We start from the raw sequence: 12,758 nt of genomic DNA on the forward strand, positions 1-12,758 counted from the left end.
ACACACACACACACACACACACACACACACACACACACACACACACACACACACACACACACACACACACACACACACACACACACACACACACACACACACACACACACACACACACACACACACGGGTAGATAAATAGACAGATAGGTATGTAAATAGATGGACGGCTGGATAGATAAATAAATCGATATGTTTTATTGACGACAACTAACATTAAAAAAAAAACAGCGTAAGTAGAGCCCATAAATAAAACAGTAGTAAACAATAATAAAACTAATAAAACAGTAATAAGATAGTAGATAGTGTGGACAAAGTGTGGTATGGTGACATCACTCTAACCCCATCCCCTTCGGTCTGGTGTGGTGGTGTGGTGTGGGATGGGTGAGTGGTGGAGACGGTGTGGTGTGGTGTGCGGAGGTGGTGGAGGTGGTGTGGTGGTGTGTGGAGATGGTGGAGGTGGAGACGGTGTGGTGTGGTGTGAGCGGTGAAGGCTGTGTGGTGGTGTGGTGAAGGCGGTGTGGCGGTGTTTGGTGTGGTGGTTGGGTGAATGGTAAAGATGGTGTGTGTTGGTGTGCCGTGAGTGAGAGAGGAGTTATAGTGTGGGTGGTGTGAGTGGTGGTATTGTGGTGTGGTGTGGTGGTGGTGTGGTGGTGTGGTAATTCCCACTGATTGGACCCTGTTAACTCCTTCCATCCCCTTGTAACTTTTGGATTGTCTGGCAGCCGTGGGGGTGGTGTGGGGAGGGGGAATGGGGGTGTGGGGAGGGGGAATGGAGGTGTGGGGAGGGAGAATGGGGGTATGGTGAGGAGAAATGGGGGTGTGGGGAGGGAAATGGGGTGTGAGGAGGGGAAATGGGGTGTGGGGAGGGGAAATTTGGGTGTGGGGAGGCGGAGATCCAATTACGGTGCTCCTCGTCTCATCATCTGCCCAGGGTATTATTAACAAGACTATAACTCCTTGCAAATGTCTTGGTTTTAACTCAAGACGTTTTGCCTGCCCTCTGTACTGGCGTCTCCTTGAACTGCACTTGGAAAAAAAAATACCAAAGTGACATTACGAAAAGCTAGTTTTTATTTTTTTATTTTTTTTTAACATCCGTCACTTCTAAGCAAACCGAAATAAATAAATAAATAAATAAATAATAATGAAAAGTTGCTGGATTTTTTTTTTTTTAGCATTTCTTATCTGCTCCTTAACCCTTCCTTAATTTGTATGGGTAAAATTTAATAGAATTATAAAAACTCTATCGAAATAAGTACTTTTTTTCTATCACTTCTTTGACCACTAAAATAGCAAAGGAAATTGGTCAAGGAAAATAAAAAAATTACTGATGTTTTTATATATAGGAATAAATAGTGGGTGTGAGAGCCAGGAATTTAATTATAATTTTTAGGCAAATGTGTGATTGCAGGGAAGAACAGGACGTAGCCAAACAGTAAAAATATAATAGAGAAATAATTACATCTTTCCTACGTAAATAAAAATAAGATTAACAGTAAATATATGATAGGCAAAAGGGACAAACTTCTTCACAAAAATAAAAATAAATACTCAGTAAAAACAAAAAATAATGTTAAATCTTTTGGACAAATAAAAAAATTCTATCTATCTATCTATTGCCAGACGCATTAATTCCTTATACGGGGTGGCCACAAACAAATCGCCTCCACGTCACCCTGTCCCCCGCCATTTCACTGCCCTGCTCCCAATTCACACAACCTCTCTCATTGCCACTGTAAAATTTTAATAAAGAAAATTTTAAATGTTTTGCACGCAAGTAAAACATATCCACTCAGTAAAAATATGACTGAGAAAAATGTTAAAAATTTTGCACATAGATATAAAGAAAAAAATAGCCTCGCGACACGAAAATAATAGAATAATAATAGAATTTTTTGTACGTAAGGAAAAGTGAAGGAGCGTTGTGATGTGGATGTGATAGGAAGCGTTAGGAGAAATACACTGAGGTGGTTTGGCCATGTGGTGAAGATGGAGAGTGAGAGACTGACGAGGAGAATGTATGTGAGTGAGGTGGAGTGAGGAAGACGGAGGGGGAGGCCAAGGATGAGATGGTGGGATGGAGTGGAGAGGTATATGAGAGAGGAGGATGTGAACTGGGAGCAGGGCAGTGAAATGGCGGGGGACAGGGCGACATGGAGGCGATTTGTTTGTGGCCACCCCTTGCGGGATTGAGGCGTCTGGCAATAGATAGATAGATAGACGTAAGGAAAAAATTGCCACAGAGATTAGGTAATAAAATGTAATCTCTCTTTTAGCACATAAATTAAAAGAAAAAAATAGGCACAGTACAGAAATAGTAGAGAAATTATTATTAAATATTTTTTACGTAAGAGAAAAAAGTGGCCTCACTGTAAAAAAATAAAATAAGTCTTTCCCATATAAATAAGAAATTAACACACACACACACACACACACACACACACACACACACACACACACACACACACACACACACACACACACAAAACACATGATACAGAACCGGTCTAATCTCCCGTAAACAAAGGGAAACTAGTATCTCATGAAAACAGCCCTACATCACTGAGAAGAGGCCCGTATTTTAGGCTGATGGAGTCGACCGTGGAATTGACCTGACCTTCTTTCTTAGGGGGGAGGCCTCAGCGTCTTAGTTACGACCTCTGCTAAGCTTAAGATGCCCTGAGATTTGCCCTTAAGACCTAAATAATTTCCATACATTTGTACAGCCACGTTTGAGTATATTTTTAGACTGACATTGTTTTAAAATTGACGTGAGATTGACATTAGATTAAGAAAATGCAAAAAGGAACTGTATATGATCTTTGTCAGCTGTTTTGGTGGCTTGTGTTTGGTAAAAAGTGGTTGGGATTCTTTATAAATATGGGCATCAGTCTCTCTTTCTCTCTCTCTCTCTCTCTCTTCCTGGCCAGTCTTATTGAGCGAGGGATTGGGGTCAGGAGGCGGAGGCGGTGGTGGCCAGGTGGTTGGGGAAGTCGTCTGCTGTCTAAATGGATGCGATTTCGATCCCACACTTGGCTTTGGAACAGTTTGGTTATTACAGTTTTGTTAAAAAGACTTCACTTGGGGTTGGTGGTGGTCTAGTGGTTGGGGAAGTTGTCTGCTATCTAAATGGACACGGTTTCGATCCCACGCTTTTCCCTGGAACAGTTTAATATGATGAATTTCGTTACCATTAAAGCACTCCCTCCAGTACCAGTGCAACGATCCTGATTGAGACAGTTTATTTGATATGGACTGTGGGTATTAGAGCCAAATTAGTGACATGGGAAGGTGTGTGGCACGACGGAGGACCATTAAGCTTCAGGGAAAGGGTTATCAAGTCTATACCAAGCGTCGAACACATGAAAAACGAGAGGGGCATGAATTTTTTTTTTCTTTTTTAGAGAGAGAGAGAGAGAGAGAGAGAGAGAGAGAGAGGGGGGGAGCTGAAAAGAATTGTCAGTCTTCCTTTGTGATATTCCAAAGGTGTTACGGCGGAGAGAATGAGAAACTGACTAGGAGAGAGGGCGTGGGTGAGGTGGGGAGGGGTGGAGAGGTACAAAGGAGAGCAAAGAAAAAGAAATAGTTACTGATTTACTGGCCACTTCAAAACTTTATTTATTTATTTATTTATTGAGTGAAAGACAAGGATAGCACGGTGGGAAGGGTGATATGGGGTGGAGGGGGGGAAGCGTGATGCCAGGGGACAGGGTGACGTGGAGGCAATTTGTTTTCGGCCACCCCTTCCTGGATTAAGAGAGAGAGAGAGAGAGAGAGAGAGAGAGAGAGAGAGAGAGAGGTGACACAATATTAAGGTGAGCTGGCTTTGTATTCTCGTTGCATACTCCCTAACACCTCTTCCTTAGCGATTTATTCTTGGATACGACTGGTTAATATACTTTTGCACGTTACTTATGAAGAGTGTAGTGATACTGGAATTATTTAAGTAACACAGAAGAGAATATCAACGTGTAATAAACAAAATAAATCGCACAGGAAAAGGTGTTTGATCCTGTGTAGGTGTAAATCCGGTGTAGGTGGAATTAGATGGAATCAAGTGTTTACGAGAGCCGACTGGAATTTTCTCGGTATTAAACGCGGAAAAATACCAGCAGGGGATAATACCAGTAGGGAAATATACCAGCAGGGATGATACCGGCAGAGAAATATACCAGCAGAGGATAATACCAGCAGGGGAAAATACCAGCAGGGATAATACCAGCAGGGGAAAATACCAGCAGGGGATAATACCAGCAGGGGATAATACCAGCAGGGGAAATACCAGCAGGGGATAATACCAGCAGGGGATAATACCAGCAGGGAAATATACCAGCAGGGGAAAATACCAGCAGGGAAAATACCAGCAGGGAAAATACCAGCAGGGGATAATACCAGCAGGGGATAATACCAGCAGGGGATAATACCAGCAGGGGAAAATACCAGCAGGGATAATACCAGCAGGGAAAAATACAATAACAACAACAACAATAATAATAATAATAATAATAATGATAATAATAATAATAATAATAATAATAACTAGAATGGCCTTCAGTAGAGCGCATACCTCCGCCATCAACATCGATACAATATTCACTGAAAAATTTTACGAAAATGTCGAAAAACGCCCTATCTCGCAGTGTTAAAGAAAGTGAAAAATAAAAAAAATTCCTGGATCCGCACCTTTACCCGGATCCGCACCAAAATTTAAATGGAGTGTATTCTGGGCCAAGGTCCATTCTTCTACCAAGTTTCGTGGCAATCCGTCCGGTAGTTTTTGTGTAATCTTGCTCACAAACCAACCAACTAACAAACGAACGGACAGGGGTGAAAACATAACCTCCTTGGCAGAGGTAATAGTAAAAATAATATTAGGGGAAATTGGAGGCCCAGCGCTCTACCTGTCGTAATGTTTCGTTCACCTGTCGCAGTTTCCGTCCACCTTAAATCGCCGCTGTCCAGGTGGTGGTGGTGGGAGTTACGAACATTCTTACGATCATTTCACTGTCGTAACTTAAGAGATGTCGTAACTTAAGATATGTTGTAACCTAAGATGTGTCGTTACCTAAGATGTGTCGTTACCTAAGATATGTCGTAACTTAAGATAAGTCGTAACTTAGAATATGTCGCAACTTAAGATATGTCGTAACTTAAGACATGTCGTAACTCAAGATATGTCGTAACTTAGGATGTGTCGTAACTTAAGATATGTTTTCCAGGGGAGACAAGGACTGGTCTCTCGATCTTCCTGCGTAAAAAAATATCTTAGTTACGAGGAAAATATGATCGTAAGTTTGATTTATTTCCTGCAGGAAGGAGAAAGAAGAGTTCACACACACACACACACACACACACACACACACACACACACACACACACACACACACACACACACACACACACACAGCATTCTAGGTGGAGAGATGGCAATTTTAGGTCGAATTAACGTTACCATAAAACACACACACACACACACACACACACACACACACACACACACACACACACACACACACACACACACACACACACACACACACACACACACACACACACACACACACACATTTACTTTTCAAACTTTAAATTGGTTTTATTTTCATCTGGGCCTCCAGCAAATCCCGTTATCTCTCTCTCTCTCTCTCTCTCTCTCTCTCTCTCTCTCTTTCTCTTTCTGTCTGTCTGTCTGTCTGTCTGTCTCTCTCTCTCTCTCTCTCTCTCTGTCTCTCTCTGTCTCTGTCTGTCTGTCTGTCTGTCTGTCTCTCTGTCTCTCTCTCTCTCTCTCTCTCTCTCTTTCTGTCTCTGTCTGTCTGTCTGTCTGTCTGTCTGTCTGTCTGTCTGTCTCTCTCTCTCGATGGACAGATAGATTGATTGATAGATAGACACATAGACAGATAGATAGACAGACAGATAGGTAGATAGATAGATACGTAAATAGATACAAATCCATTTTCCTTTTATCAGCCTCAATAATATTAACCCCTTCAGTCCGAGGAGGTTATATATTTTTATTTTACTGTTACCAAAATAATTAAATTTTTGAGAGTTTATTTTTCCCATTGTAAAAAAAAATAAAAATCCTATGGTGGCTCAAAAAATAAATAAATAAATAAATCCGTCATTGAAGGGCAAGGGATTTAATCGGGTAAAAATAAAGGGATTTAATTGGATAATAAAGGGATTTAATTGGATGAGAAATAAAAGGGATTAATTACATAAAAATAAAAGGGATTACATAAAAATAAAGGATTAATTACATAAAAATAAAGGGGATTAATTACATAAAAGTAAAGGGGATTAGTAAAAATAAGGGATTAATAGAAATAAGGGGGATTTATTAGATAAGAATAATATTGCTGTAAAAATAATGGGTGCGATTCGGTGACAGGACAGCATCGTAGCTTTCCGGGAGAACCATTAATTGAAGCGACGGATTAGCGGCGTGGCGTATCCCATTACACCTGTCTGCAGTTGATTTATCCGGGGCCTCGTGGAAAATAAATAAATATGGCCAGGAGGGGAGGGTAAGCACTGGACACACACACACACACACACACACACAGGAGGGGAAGGTAGGCACTGCATCCATACGGTATAACAGTGGCGCTTGTTCTCTCTCTCTCTCTCTCTCTCTCTCTCTCTCTCTCTCTCTTTCGGGGAAGGGGTGAAGGCAGGAAGTTTAGCGCTATTTGTATCTGTGCCACCGCGTGAAGTTGCCCCTCTGTTGCATCAAGCGCTAAATAAGGCCTTCCTTTACCTCTTTACTCCCCGACGGTTCTTGTAAGCGAAATAAAGGAGTGTGGAGGCAGGGAGAAGTAAAGTTTAAGTCCTCGGTGTGAAGGGGTTAATAAAGACTTTGCAACTCGTAAATTTGCCTCACAGTATGAACAACGCATCGTCATTCTCGTCTTTTTTTTTTTTTTGTATCTGGTTTGAGAGAGAGAGAGAGAGTCTGCAAACTCAAGGATTGGTTAGGAAAGTGTAATACGTGAAAGGAAAATTAGCTACAACGAGGAAGCAATTACCCCTTCTTATGTACATCATCCTTTTAATCCTACTCCCACTTACTTAAGAAGGACGCTTAGTCGTGAAGGAAGTGCTGAAGACTGTGTAAATCCCTCCAGTGCTAGGATTTCGCTGGGTGATTACTGTAGCCTGGAGATTTTACGAATATGTGACGTTCATGTAATCCCTCTCTGACCAAACATCTTTATTAGGAGCGCTGTTGCCTTGAAGATAGCTGTTATTTTGTACCTTTTATTCTTTTCAGCATAAACAAACACCTCACCTGACCCAATCTAACAACCTGACCTGACCTAACCTAACATAACCCAAACCAACTCAGTCCAACCTCACCCCGTCCCACCCCACCTCACCTGACCTCACCTGACCTCACCCAATCTCTCCTCCTACAGGTGCGAATCAACCTTGGGGCGGGCGAATCTGAACTTTCGTCCCCTCCACGTCTTCGGCTGGATGACCTCTTGTGGCACGAGGTCAAGATTTCCCGGAACACCGCCGACATGACGCTCACCATCGATAATATACACACCACCAGGTCAGTGAGAGAGAGAGAGAGAGAGAGAGAGAGAGAGAGAGAGAGAGAGAACCGAGGGATGATGCACTTATTAGTATGAAGTTGGGTGTTATGATTCAGACGAAAATGTCACATAAGAGAGAGAGAGAGAGAGAGAGAGAGAGAGAGAGAGAGAGAGAGAATGCTGAAGGTTTGTCCAAGAACATCAGAAGCATCAAACAAGCGTACGTTCCTCTCATATACCATGCGTTTCGCGACGGAGGGTTGAAACGTGGGTCATCACTTTTACTCTGATTATGTTTTCTGTGCTTCATTATTTTTATTTGCAGAGGAGTTTCTCTCTCTCTCTCTCTCTCTCTCTCTCTCTCTTCATACACATAATGGTGAGTCTTAGTCATTACCGACACACACACACACACACACACACACACACACACACACACACACACACACACACACACACACACACACACACACACACACACACACACACAAAATCCGAATGTTTAAACTGATACAGGTGTGAGCAAAAATTCGTTTATATTTTCTTTTATATTTTTTGGACGAATACAAGGTGGAAAAGTCGTCGGACAAGGAGGCTCCCTACCACCTCTTCCTTAGTGATTTATTTTTGGATATGGCGGGTTAATATCCCTTTGTGCAGAGTATGGCGATATTAGATGGATTTTTGTAGCACAGGGGAGGAGAGTAAGGTGTAAGTAGGAAAATAAGTCGCTCAAGAAAAGGTGTTAGGGAGCTTCCATTACTGAGAAAAATACACACCTCTGTACGTGGACTTTTTTTTTTTTTATTATTATTATTATTATGAAGCTCCCTAACACTCATTCATAAGCGATTTAGTCTGCTCATTACACCTTATTTTCCTTCTCTGTGTTACTTAAATCATTCTAATATCACCATACTCTGCATAAATGACATACAAAATTATCTTAGCCAGCTATATCTAAAAATAAATCTTATCGATAAGGAAGAAGTGTTAAGTTATGGGGCAAAAGTAAAATGAAGCATTGTAGAGTGAAGTATATTGCGTGTGAAAAATCTGAAGGAAATACAGTGAAGCACCATGTGGGACTTCCATGCGAAAATTCTTAAGGCGGGACTGACTAACGTGGCCGCTCCAGAGATACTCATACGAAAATCCTTAACTCACCGCGTCCTGGCAGATTTTTCACCAATGACCTCCCCCCAGTCCTGGCAGATTTTCGATTTTTTTTTTTTTTTTTTTTTTTGTAACTAAAACCCCTGTTTCTTATGAGAAACATCGAGAATTCGGAGAGAAAGTGCTCACCTGAGCTTAGAAATGCCTGGTACAGGTGACAGTCCCCTCACCTGGTACCATCTTCTATTGAGCTTGGCTCCAGAGAAGACGTTTTCTATGGGAGTGGTAACTATTCCAAACTACTCAGAATAGGTAGATATTTATTTATTTGGTACGAATTTATATGTAGTACAAGAGTATATTGGTTTTCACACAGTAATATAGGCAATATAAGCGTTGTTTCACTCACCAAACACATCGAAATACTGCACCTTCCTTGGTGCTGTTACCTCCTCATCACTTCTTATCGTTTCTTCCTCTGGTGCCTGGTAAAGTTTGTCCTCCACATCGTCATTGTTTGGGGAATCACTCTGGCTTTGAAATTCATACCGTGGCGCGACATACCTTTACTGACCAGGTCACTGGTAACAGGTGAGTTGCCAAAACAATGGCGTGGGGGGTGGGGAGGTCACACAGGGTAAGGCATTGTCCCTGCCTGGCCTTGGGTAGAGGAAGATGTCCCACATATATGTACCAAAAATCACGTGCGAAATTTGAAAAATGTGCAAATGACGGACGTTACAATTGCAGTGCGTTTATACAGTAGACATCAATGGGAACCACAGTGACAAAACATTCAGGCGCTTATGTACGTCGACGGGATGGTGCGGGTTAAGGCGTGACTGATTAACGGGGCAGCTCCGGAGATGCTTATACGAAAATCCTTAAGGCGTGACTGACTAACGAGGCCGCTCCAGATATGCTCCCACATCCAAAAATGAGGTAGTTACAGAGGCCGAGGAAACAAGAAGACTTAACAACCACTGACACTAATTGGGTGAAGTCTGCAGGGTGAGAGATGACCATTGTTGCATCTCTTTCATTAACCACTGCCCCTAATGACTTTCTCTCTCTCTCTCTCTCTCTCTCTCTCTGAAGTGTGACTCAATATCTGTTTTGCCTATAGCTCCTTTGATTTTGATTTATATTATTTTTTTTGTTTATTTGTTTCTCTACCAGTTTCTGTATTCACGCCTCTTCATTGTGAGATGTGTGCTGTTGGGATGACAATGATGATGATAGTGATGATGGGTGGTGGTGGTGATAATGATGATATTATTATTATTATTATTATCATCATCATTTTATTACTACTACTACTACTACTACTACTACTGCTACTACTACTACTCTACTACTATAGTCATCATCACTGTCATCATCATCATCATCATCATCATCATCATTGCTGTCATCATCATCATCATCATCATCATCAACATCGTCATCATCATCATCATCATCATCATCAATGCTTGAGAAACCGAAGCAACTCATTAACAACATTTTACCCCTAATTGCTAATCTTACCATCGTTATCACACAGTAGTTTAAGGAATGCTTGTAATGGCTTGCTAGGTTGCAGTGGTTTGCCTTTCATTTGCATAATTAGGTGTGGGCAGGATAGAGGGGTATTTAGCAAGGCCTTATCAGCTATACTCCTTTTACTCTAACTTGGCTTAAAATTGCAATCCTTCAATCATCCATGCTGCTAGTCACGAAGAAGTGCTATGGAAAGGATGTAGAGCCTTAGTTATACACCGTTAACTTGGCCTAAAAATGCCATCCATCCATCTTCAGCTCTGAGTCGTAGGAGTAGATGAAGACTAGAATATGCTGCTAGTCACGAAGAAGTGCTATGGAAAGGATGTAGAGCCTTAGTTATACACCGTTAACTTGGCCTAAAATTGCCATAGTACCATCTTCAGCTGAGTCGTAGGAGTAGATTAACACTAGGATATGCTGCTAGTCACGAAGAAGCGCAATGGAATGGATGTCAAGCCGCAGCCTTGTCCCGGAGCTATGTGAAATAAGCTGCAAAAGGACGAAAATCTGGGCCAAATTAAGGTGATAGGAGTATATCAACATTCTTGCGTCTGAGAATTAATTATACCTTTCAATACCCTGTTTTTGTGTAATATAACTCCTGCCAACTGTATATATTTTTTATTTAATGCTAACTCTGGATATTTTTTTTGAGTTTTGGAACAGCCCTCGCACTGAAGGGATTTTTGAAGGCTGTCTAACCCCTCCAGCTCGAAAAATTTAACCTCAGCTGAATAAAATCGTCCATAGATAACAAGAACAAAACAAGAAGCGGTGCCAAGGCACAGCAAACTCGTCCCCGGCAGTCATTTTAGTGCTGACATAAACACAACAGGATATCTAGTCAAAGATGTCACATACCAAATTTGGAGTAAATCGGGTGAAAATTGACAATTTTATGCCCCTCTGGAATTTTAGGCCCGACCCACCTGACACTGACCCCCCTACCGCTAAAGGGGGGGTGCCCCCCCTGATGTAATGAGGCGTGTTAAAGGATGCGGATTTGAAAGATGCGCCTTTAGGTTTTGGTTTCATGTCGATATGACAAATTTGGTGGGCGTACAGCCTGGGCCTTGGCGCAGTTTGGCCCAAAATTTAATCAGGTGATCAGAAGGTCATAGCCCATCATCCCTGTAATTCAGTCAATATCGCACCAGTAGTTTTCGCGTAAAGTTGTTAACAGAGAGACAGACAAACAGACAGACAAACCGAGTGAAAACAATACCCGTACTCGAGCCCTTCCGGGGCGGGTACGGGTAATAACAGCAAGAACAGCAAAAAATATATAAGACCAGCATAAAAGTACAACATGAACAGCAGATACGTACAAGAACAAAAAGAAAAACATCAAGAACATAAAAAACTGCGTCATCGGATTGAAAGGCTTGCTATGTCGATGAATGGAAAAGTTTAAATTGATACTGAATGGATGGTTACAGAAAAATTGATTATTATTTTTCATGTTTTATTATGTTAAGTATAAAAGTTGTAAGTTGTGAGCCTCCTGTATTAGGGAGAGAGAGAGAGAGAGAGAGAGAGAGAGAGAGAGAGAGAGAGAGAGAGAGAGAGAATCTTACTTTCTACCGGCGCACGACACACACCTTTTCCATGTTAACCTAGTCATATAATTAGGGACCTTGCTGTAACTTAGACTGTTGTGGATCATGTTCTAGGGGAAAAATAGGACTCAGCATTGATTCACCTGCCCACGTGTTCTCGATAGGCAGAGGTCAAAGCCAGGATACACACAAGCTCCTCATTGTAAATTCAGGGCCGCTTCTTCTAACAGCATAAATTTTTACATACCATTGGCGCTGTAAATAGAGTGCTTTTTTTTTTTTTTTCCAGTCTGTCTGTCTATCGATTTGTCTGTCAGTGTGTATGTATGTGTGGATGGATGGGTGTGTCTGTCGCTGTCTGTCTGTCTGTCGCTGTCTGTCTATATGTATGTGGAAAAGTGACAGATCAGCTGTGTGGATAGCAAGAGAAATTATGCTTTTTTCTTCTTTCGATTTGTCTGTCAGTATGTTTGTATGTATGTTTCTATCGCTGTCTGTGTGTGTATGTATGTATGTATGTATGCATGTATGTATGTATGGTTGTTAGTGTCTGTCTATCACTGGGTTTGTATGTGTGTTTGTGTATGTGTTGCCATTATCAGTCTCTCTGTATGAATGTATGTTTGTCATCAGTATGTATGTATTTGTATGTATGTACTGTATGTATGTATGCATCACTGTATGTATGTATGTATATCATATCACTGTCTATGTATGTATATGTATGCATGAATGTCCATCTATATATCGTATGTATGTATGTATGTCCAGCTATATCCTGTATGTATGTATGTATGTCCATCTATATATCGTATGTATGTATGTATGTCCAGCTATATCCCGTATGTATGTATGTATGTCCATCTATATATCGTATGTATATATGTATACGTGTAGCCTATGTATGTTCATTTATAGGCTACATCTATCAGTCTGTCTATCTCTTAGTTGCCTTTATCCAATTGCGTTTCTTGTATTTTTCCCAGTTATCTTGTA

The 12,758-nt window shown here is 41.3% G+C and overlaps 1 protein-coding gene across 1 annotated transcript in view; it reads left to right on the forward strand.

Annotated features, from left to right (window-relative positions):
* The window catches only part of kon (chondroitin sulfate proteoglycan 4-like protein), a 149,276-nt gene that overhangs the window by 51,151 nt on the left and 85,367 nt on the right, over positions 1-12,758 (forward strand). Inside the window, exon 3 of the mRNA XM_080284005.1 lies at positions 7,417-7,559. Coding sequence (XP_080140131.1) covers positions 7,417-7,559 — 143 coding nt within the window. The remainder of the gene's footprint in view (positions 1-7,416; positions 7,560-12,758) is intronic.

This window comes from Coenobita brevimanus, chromosome 99 (assembly GCF_032717465.1).
Source record: "Coenobita brevimanus isolate Jiangsu-jjx chromosome 99, ASM3271746v2, whole genome shotgun sequence".
Taxonomy (NCBI): Eukaryota; Metazoa; Arthropoda; class Malacostraca; order Decapoda; family Coenobitidae; genus Coenobita; species Coenobita brevimanus.